Source organism: Lipophrys pholis, assembly GCF_963383615.2.
Source record: "Lipophrys pholis genome assembly, chromosome: 7".
Classification (NCBI taxonomy): domain Eukaryota; kingdom Metazoa; phylum Chordata; class Actinopteri; order Blenniiformes; family Blenniidae; genus Lipophrys; species Lipophrys pholis.
In genome coordinates, this window is record NC_137638.1 from 7,838,697 (window position 1) to 7,848,438 (window position 9,742).

The window sequence follows — 9,742 nt, forward strand, 5'->3', positions numbered from 1 at the left end:
TTTCAGTTACAAACAACACAAATGTCCTCAAAGTACACGCCTGAAAATATCCGACTCGAAAGTTGACAGGAACAATGCTTAACACATTTCTTATGACTTTTTCTGTCCGTCTTTTCTTAACATGTGACCCGATCTGACGGCGTCACACTGACCCACTTCAGCAGCGTTTATGGACAACAGTCCAGATCGTTGTTTCAAACCGTTTTTGTTTGTTGGTGTCAGTGTGGAATACTGATAACTGTAAGACCTACTGTACAAACTCACTGCGACAAACACAAAACACGACACCCTGTTACCCGATATTTCTGCTTATGGACTCAATTTCTGCCTTCAAATCACAGTTTTCTTTGTTCTGCCTCCTGCTTTGTCTCCCCTAGTATCTGTCAAAGTTTCTGTTTGGGATGAAAAGCAAAAATACAGGAAACACATTTGAAACACTCGATTCTTATTTTATTCGGCACTTTACAGCCTCTTTGGTTGATTTAACATGTAAAATAAAACTCCAGAACACTACTCCCATTAGCCTTTTACACACAAACTAACACACATCAGGTCCAAGGGATTATAATTAGTGATCAGTATCAGAGAAAACATATTTCACTTTAGTCTTTTTGTCAAAATTAGGATAAGGGATAAAGATAAAGCAATAGCGGCTTGTTAGCGTAGGCACATTTTCTTCCCTTCAACGTTTATATGAATTAAAGAAGTTAGAAATAACATAGAATTATAAATGGTAAACCGATTCAAGCTCAGAATTCAGCATTTTCTGACAATTTAAAACTAACTTTGCCCCCAAAATCTTCACCTGTTGACTCTTCCCTGATGCAAATATTGCGCCTGGGGTATAAAAGACTTGCAGTTTAGCAGAAAACAATAGCCAAAGAAAGAATAATATCCCTGTCGATTTAAAAGACAATAGGATATTTCATGTAGAGTTTTCATTATTTACCAGTCCAACAAATCATGTGTCACAGGTTTTTAACCAGTTGAACAGTAAATAAACACACACCGTGGTGAAAGTATAGCACAGAAACATTGAAACATTTGAAGTTGGTTGCAGTTACTTTGGATTGAATGAGAAAACTGTTGCATAAATGCTGAACAATTGGTTGAAATAATGGTTCCAGTGGTCTTCTGTCACCCATTAACTTTTACCCATGTACTAACTAACCTGCACCTAAAAGCAGTGCACTGGCCAACTGAAACAAGAAGGTACTTCGACGTAACATCATGAAGAAAAGTAAAGATCATTCTATCAAATTACATTGTGATGTTAATTACATAAACTAAATCCTAAAAATGTATTTTCAAAATCGTGCATAAAGCCACTGAAGTAGAAAATCGAATTTTCTTTCAAAATGTGAGAAATCATGTATTTAAATGAAATTGTAAAAGAAAATACAAGTTTAGGACCTCAGTTAATGACTGAAAAGCACAACACTGAGCCGTACGTTGCATCATTTTCTTTTCTTTTTTTAAACCTCTGGTGCAAAATTGTAGTAAATGGTAAATGGATTTTATGTGGCGGGTGAACAGTTGCTGGACCAAGATGGAGGTACATTTGACAAGCTTGCGACATTAAACCTTGACGCCTGAAAAAAGACAACCTGACTCGCAGTCAGTGGGCACTTTGGATCACGGAGACATCCCGGCACACTTCGGCTCATTTTTTGCGCTCCTCAATCTGCTCCACCTCACTGGACTCATCCACCACTTTGCCGTTGATCATGGTCTGAGTGACCACTTTCACAATCTTCCTGGTCCTCACATCTGGGTCCTCTGCAACGTAGGAGGAAAAACAGATTTACTCAGAGGAAAATGATATATAATTTAAATAAAGACATTCCGACATCAGGAGTTGAAGCCAGGCCACCTGGGTGAAAACCAGGAATCCTAACCACTGCATCATATGGGAATATCTGCTAGATTATCACTGTCAGTGCTTGGATAAGTACTTTTCATCTCTTCCATCAGATTTTCACTGAGTGAGTAATCATTCCTTTTTTGCCAGCAACTTCTTTTCAATTCCTGTCTGACAGTCTGAAGGTCAAAGACAGTCTAAAGAAGCATATGAAAGAGTAGAGTGTTCCTTAAGAGCTACACTACTGGGAAATACTCTGCAATACTCCAATAAACTCAAACAATATCTGTATTTAAAATGTGCCGCCAACTTCAACTTTTGCTCAGAGTGAGACATCTTTTGAGGGTGAAGAAGTGGATGCACACACGCTCTACTCTTTACCATCTGGATTATAGCCTAGATTAGAGTTCATCATTACAAAACAACTTGATCAACAGGGTCTATGATAGTGAAGCAATAAATAAATGATTTGATGAAATAGTGTCTAATCAATTTATATTTTCATTCCATTAGTTTCTTGGTTTGTAATGTAAAACACAGCAAGTACTTGAGCTGAAAAGTCAGAATTTACTGACAAAAAAAAAATCTTGACTACACACATGATCTGGTTAGATTAGTAAGACGATGTGAAAAAGAAAATGAAATAAACCATTTGGACTTACTTTTGGGTGGTGGAGGAGTTTCCTTTACCCTGTAAGATTAAAAGAAAAAGAAAAAAAAAATGTGTCACATATTGACCGAGTGCCAGTCAAAAAGTAGTATTAACACCCAGTTGCAAAGGTAACGTGTTTGAAATAAATATAAAAGTATAGCCAGGTGTGGCTTCATGGAGCATATCTTAACTTATCTGATAATTGGTGCATAAATAATAACGATGTTGAATTTATATTGATTTTGTGGCAGGTTTTGCCACATTATTTTCCTTAATGCTTCCAGTCCTTGTGCTAAGTTTGGCTGACCCTAACCAAATGAGGTGCTGACAGACAGGAGAGAGGTACTTCTCAATACAAAGTTTAATGCAGAAAAACAAATAGTTTCAAAAAAACGTGGGACAGGTCCACTGATCAGATTCAAGCTCAAACTCCCTCCCCCCGTGGAGCACGTTACAGGACACACTGCTTTGGTGGTCGTCTGGTTTGAGATCGCTCCTTACATTTCCTCTCCCTCCAGCAGCCTCCTGTAGGTCGCGATCTCCATCTCCAGGTTCTGTTTGATGCGCAGCAGCTGCTCGTAGTCGGTCTTGTGGCGTTGCATGTCCAGACGCAGCTGGGACAGCTCGTCCTCCAGCTGCGTCAGAGCGGCCTGAAGACGGTCCATCTCCACCGAGTACTTGTGTCCCGTCTCTCCAAGATTTCCCTCCAATACACCGACCTGCCAACAGGTCAGGACAGACAAGAGGTCAAAGGATGTTTGAATGGGTTCGTGTGGCTTAAGGTGCATCTTTACATCAAAACTAATCTAATAATGCAACGTGCATCAAGTGTGAAGAAGTTACTTTTCTTGAGGAAGCACAACTTGCAGGGAATCCAAATGCACAAATAAAGACATTAGCTATGTATCAGATTAGAATTCAATGTGTATGATTATTTTAACTTAGAAAATCCATTCAGGGGATTCCGTGTTTTTTTTTTTTTTTAAAGCCTATTTTCTATGAAACAAAATAAACTTGTTAACCTAAAACCTTTGTGGAATGACTATTCTAGGCATTCAACCATTATTAAAGCAACTATCACCGTTAGTTTTCTGCCCCGTGGTTTATTTTGATCCAAGAAAACTTTGAATATTTGCTTGTTCTGCTGAGCTAACCATCTACTTCTAATTAAGTTACGATTTTAATCCTTTTCGTTCACGTCCCCACAGTCTGAGGTCAATAAATCAACCTAAAATTATATGCTTGTCAAGGTTTCTTTTATCACTCCGATGTGGCTTGATGGGTAAAAACACAATTTCGTAAGTCTGAGAAACTCAATACTGAATCAATACTGCCTCATGCAGACTTTCATTTTAGTAACACAATAAATGAGAACATGTTGAGAATAAGAAGACATTGACACAAGAGTTGTTATGGTCACAAGAAGACAGTTGAGTCTTACGACATCAACAATTATTCATAAGGTCTCTCAGGTGACACATGTTCAATCATTGAATCTTTTTAGGTTTGTACAAAACCCTACCAACCTCTGAGATAAATATTTAGTGAAAAATCCTGTCACATGTATTAGTGTTTTAAACCATTTCAGGGCACTGGCTTCATGTACAACAGCTGTAACAACAATGGTTGCCACTTTTACCATCCGGTGCTGCTTTGAATGTTCCCATTGAGCTCATCCATTCACATCCTCGCCACTCGTCCAGATACTAGAGATTGTCATCGCAATGATCTCTCCATATGCAACATTTGTGTGCTCGCCATCAGGTTGAGCAAACACTGCAGACCTATGGTAGTCTTCGATCTCAGTACACACACACAGGCCTATTTCAGTCGATGTGCTGTCACACTGATTGATTACAGGAACACAATAAAAGGGCAGTGTACACAGTACTTATACGCAGTAGTAGCTTTTTGTTGGCCAAGAGAAAGCAGCTGTTATCTATAGAGAGTATTGACATATGTGCAGAGGAGGAGGAAAAGGACAGTGTTCAGACACAGAGAATTTGAGGACTGGTCATTGTTGCATCCTCTTAAAGGGTTTACAATTACTCCTGAAAAATCACTGCTGAAAAGGTTACAAGCTTATTCTGGAGGGAAAAGCCGGTGTATAGCATATGGTGTTCCTTTACCTGTTTGCGGAGACTGTCGAGCTCAACCTCCAGAGCCTGCAGAAAGCGGCGCCGCTCACTAAGCTCAGTTTGAGCACATCGCAGTGCCTCGTTGCTTTCTTTGACCTCAGATTGTATCGCGTCCAACTGTGGAGACGCATGAAAACACACCACTCTCATATAGTTACTGGAATAATCGAGATTAGCACGAGCGAGTGCAGGGACAGACCTTCTTGAGGTACCAGGCCTCGGCCTCCTCTTTGTTCTTACGAGCGATGCCCTCGTACTGGACCCTGAGCTCCGCCATGATGGCCCCCAGATCGGGACCCTGCGCGGCGTCCACCTCCACATTCACCTGCTCGTTGGAAAGACGCAGCTTCAGGGAGCTCATCTCCTGCGAGAATTCGGAGGACAGAGCAAACAGCATTTTATGGTAGTCATGCTATTCCCTTGGCTACCAAGTCTAACTCAATGGTGGGGAAATTATGTAAACATTTTTTGACATCACTCAAAGTTTTTTTTTCCTCCAAGTTATTAGGGCTGATCAGAGATCTTCATTGTGGTCATTTGAGTAATACAAGTTGACACATGGTTCAAAAGAAGTCAGTACGATTGACCATGACCCAGTGAAGCTGAATTAGAGAATTTGTTCGGCAGAGAATAAAGAAAGATTAAACAAAACCGTAACTCCAGGATGACCAGAGTGGGATGCTTCCGTTAACATACAGATTACAATAACACAAGTCTGCTATGCATTCTTCTATATATTGAATTCTTCAGTTCAATTAGATTCTACACCATTAACTGGGGTACATTTAAGACTTGAAATTCACAGTTATATATTGAAATTAAGGCAGTCAATGCCAAACTACCAGTGTGCACAAAATATTGACTGTTCGTTAAAATAAATTCAGTGCATTATAAAGAGTTGTGGTTCTTGTAGTACAGCATAACTGCAAGCTGTAATCAGGAGTGTTAAAGTGTGCAACTTTAGAACACAACCACCATACTTAACATTATTTAGCAAAAATCTTAAAAAAAAAAAAAACATGACTCTCTCGCTTGAAAATGGTTGAATAGAGTTAAAAAACATTGTATCGTCACTTGAAAGCCATAGTAAATGTTTATGGGCCCCCAAGTAAAAATATATAATCCTGCCAAGAATTGCAATCTTAACTCTTCCAAGTGTTGTTTCATACTGACAAAACAACTCGCACAAAAACTTAAATTGCTTCAATTCATCGGGATAAAACTGATATCCAAGAGTCTCTCTGCATACAAGACCAGAACTACATAGGTGCCTTAAATGTGACTTTTCTTTGTTTGTTCTTTAACATTGTTGTCATTGATAAATGGTAATGTGGATTCCGGCAGCCGACGGGTCACCACGAGAGTTGAGTTTAATAAATTCAGTTTTAACTGCACCGCATTGTTAAGATGGAGTCATTCTATATACGGATGACACACGTGATGTGGGAGTGGATGTTTGTCCTGCAGTCCACTAACAGTCCGAGATATTACTTCAAATGATCTTTGACTACAGGCTCCTGGCTATCCCTCTCCTGGATTAAAGAATAAACAACCAATGGATGGATGTTTTCTAGTCATGCACTGAATTCCAAAATTCTGCTTTCCTTTGACTTTCTTTTTAGATTAGCACAATATCTTAAAAAAATAAACTCATTTGAGGATGTAACCAATAAATCTAAAGCTACATATATATATATATATATATATATATATATATTTATTATTTTTTTTTTTTAAATGAAAAATGTGTATATAAAGTCCATTAGTGTCACCATATCTCTTGATAATTCTTCCTCATTGACAGAAACTTAGCATAATCTCTTCATAAGCAAGTTTTCCAAAACAAAATCCAGCGTTTTATTCAGGTGAGACTCAGCGTCTACATCCTGGATTACACCACACCTGACTGTCTAAACACACACAGTCTGGATGGGCTCAAGTGCTCATACAATGGTGTTATCTCGCCGTCTTGGAGCGCCTTGGTTACAAAGAAGCAGGGTGTGTCCGTACACTCAAGATTATCATGTTTCAGACACGGAGCGCTGACAGAGAGCAAACATGGGCACAGAGCTACTTTCCCTCAGGTTTTTTTTTTTTTCCTTTTTCCAGATGTGATGTTGAACTACTCTTCGTTGAAGAGGTCCATTCAATAAGTGAACACTGACTGCTGGTGTCTGACACAACATGCAGCTCGATGGGAATCTCACCTCATCATGATTCTTCTTGAGGAAGTACAGCTCCTCCTTCAGACTGTCCAGGTCGCCTCGCAGAGTGGCAATGATCTGGTCATGGTCTAACTTTGCTCTCCTCAGAGCCTGACAGTCTCTCTCCACCGACTGGCACAGGCTGGCCTCCGCCTCCCACCTGGTGGGACAATTTGAATAAGAGGAAAGAAGGTCATCGGCAAACAAGTGTACCTCTTGCACGCTGGTGAAGATTCTAAAAGGAAAAAGTGAGGATTTTGTGCAAAACAGGAAACGCCTATATGGCACTATCTTTTACTTTTTTGGGGGGGATACAACATTAACTTAAGTTCTGCATTGCCAGAAAATGTTTTACAAGACAAAAATGTAAACAAAAGTATCACTGAATGCCCACCTGGGTTTTTCCGAAACATGACCTCAAACACAATACTGCCATCACAGGCAAAGTCAAAAACAACAGAAAGTGAGGTCCAAACAATTCACAATGAAATGTTTTTCCTTGTTTGCCCACAATGAGTAGCAGACTCTCGATTTGTTTGTTTTGACTTAGGCCTCAGTCCTGCATTCACTCGCCCACAGTGTTTATGATCTGGAGCGCTAAACCAGCATCTTGCACTTTCAAAAGATGTCCCACACTCAAGAGGTCAATTTGAAGTATTCTGATGGAAAGCACCAATATGTTTTTATGTGACACGGTTGAAGCGTCTCCTCTCCGTGAAAAAAAATGCTTTGCATTATCTACAAAGTGACGGTATATATCTTTATATACAGGAATTTCTGAGGTAAAGGTGTGATTTTTGACTGCTGATTCGAAATTGTACTTCAAAGGCTCAAACAGCAGCATTTTCAAGATTAATCCACTTTAAACTTATTAGCACAACACAAACTAGGTGTTCAAGTAAATTACATCAAAGTTGTACTTGAAGACAATCTTGCCTTAAATCCCCACCCTTAATTAGACATGTGAGGAGCACAAACTGTGCAGGAGCCACTTGGCAAATCTCAGACTGGATGCACATGTGTGAAAAATAACACCCAAACTAATACAAAGATTTGCATGCGAGGTCCAAATGCACTTCACTGCTAATACCGTGAATCACTGTCATTGATGGATCACTTTTTCCACATCAGACCACGAAACATACCATCGGCACACTGTGAAAAAAAGCACCAGCAGTGGGTGTTTCTTGCCTTTTTTTTTCCTTTTTTTTCTTCCCCCCCACCCTGCCAACTGTGGACTGTCCGGAAACGACCAGCATCTTTTTGACCCACACAATCCATCACATCCCACATGGGCCCGATGGCTGGCTTTGCCCGGGTGCCCGAGCACCGTGGGAATGGAGCTCCGGTTTCGCAGCCTGACAGAAAGGTCATTTATTCACATTGCTTCGCAGTCTAGCGCTCTCATGTGAACACTCACAGGCACGTAAAAGAAAGAAACCTCTGTGTGGCACTCACTTGACCCTGAAGTCGTCCGCTGCCAGCTTGGCATTATCAATCTCCAGCATGAGTCGGGCATTCTCCAGCGTCTTCTTTCTCACCTGAGCAGGAAAACAAGGTGCAGAATTGGTTGCTATCATATGTTTAGTCTAGATGACACACTTGTGTTATTTCGTTTGCTTCTGAGTTTTGAGGCACAATGTCTGTCCTGGCTCTTTAAACCTTCACGTCACAACATGCTGTCCAACAGTAAAGACGTCTTACTGGATCTTTCACCGAGTAACAATAGAGAAATAGAGGCATCAGTTTTATCTGTGAATCACATCAAACCCCGACACACTGGACACCGACCTCCTGCCCGATGGCATGCGCATGCGCCATCATCCCCTCGATGTCGTGGCCTTTGGGGGCCTTCTCCATCATGAGCTGCTTGATCTTCACCTCCAGCTCTGCGTTGGACCGCTCAAGCGAGCGCACCTTGTCCAGGTAGTTGGCCAGTCTGTCGTTCAGGCCCTGCATGGTCTCCTTGTCGCTGGCGCCGATGCCGTTGAGGGAGAGGCTGGACCCCAGCATGTTGAGGCCGTTGCCCACGGAGACGGAGCGGGACAGGGACAGCGTGCTGATGGAGGGCTTGGAGTGGATGCTGCGGCTGCTGTCCCTCATCGACATGCTGGAGAGGGAGGGCTGGCGCACCGAGTAGCTGCGCATGGAGATGGTGGAGGCCATGGTGGAGCACTGCATGGGTTCACTTTAATGTTAGCCCGGCGAGAAGCTACAGCTTGTTATCTATATTACAATTCTAACATAGAAGCAGAGTCTTTCAAAATAAAACCGAGCCGGTTTATCACAAAGGGTCTTTTTTTAAACACATGCAGAATAATTCACATCTTCAGAGGAAACAACCCCCCCCCCCCATGGGAGTCTCACAAAGAGCAGTTAAACTAGATCCTTGTGCCCCTCTTGCAGTATCTTTGCCATATTTGCGGTGTCGTTTCTTTGTTGTAAGCCAGAAGTTTTGTCTGCTTGTTGTTCTGTTGTGACTCTCTGTGGGCGCTGCTTTTAATTCCCAACAAAAGAAAAAAAAAAAAAAGAGGGTAGTATTTCAAACAGTAGATCTCATCAAGGAATATCCTGGTCCCATGGGGTCCTTGTGCCGGACCTCCTAAAAGGCCCTTTAATGCTCCTTATGAATGTCATTTACAACAAGAAAGATCGAGTAGCCTTTATGGCATCCAGCCATTAGTTTGTAGGTCAAAAAAGAGTTGAATATTTACCTGTTTCTGTGTCAATGATGCAGTGTTCACTGACATGCAGCCTTTACCTGTTGGTATGAACTGAAGAGACAGATTTTAAAGAGTACTTACATGGAGCTTGGTTTGTCAGTTGCCTTGTGCCACAAGGTCCTGGCTTGATCCCTGGCTGATGGTAGGAGTGACTGTGTTCGCTT

The 9,742-nt window shown here is 41.2% G+C and overlaps 1 protein-coding gene across 1 annotated transcript; it reads right to left on the bottom strand.

Moving 5' to 3' along the window:
• Window positions 1-430: 430 nt before the first annotated feature.
• krt1-c5 (keratin, type 1, gene c5) lies at window positions 431-9,742 on the bottom strand. Its single transcript, XM_080466621.1, has 9 exons — window positions 9,660-9,742; window positions 8,647-9,030; window positions 8,314-8,396; window positions 6,859-7,015; window positions 4,851-5,015; window positions 4,643-4,768; window positions 3,015-3,232; window positions 2,524-2,552; window positions 431-1,779 (listed from the first exon to the last, which is right to left on the bottom strand). The coding sequence occupies exons 2-9, from the start codon at window positions 9,019-9,021 to the stop codon at window positions 1,664-1,666; spliced, it is 1,269 nt and encodes a 422-aa protein (XP_080322747.1). The 5' UTR covers window positions 9,022-9,030; window positions 9,660-9,742; the 3' UTR covers window positions 431-1,663.

Excerpts from the sequence above, each read along its gene's own strand:
- krt1-c5 (XM_080466621.1), bottom strand. The coding sequence starts at position 9,021 with ATGGCCTCCACCATCTCCATGCGCAGCTACTCGGTGCGCCAGCCCTCC. Across the intron at positions 8,397-8,646 it reads CGCATGCCATCGGGCAGGAG|GTGAGAAAGAAGACGCTGGA; the intron begins GTCGGTGTCCAG and ends TTTCCTGCTCAG. Across the intron at positions 5,016-6,858 it reads TCAAGAAGAATCATGATGAG|GAGATGAGCTCCCTGAAGCT; the intron begins GTGAGATTCCCA and ends GAATTCTCGCAG.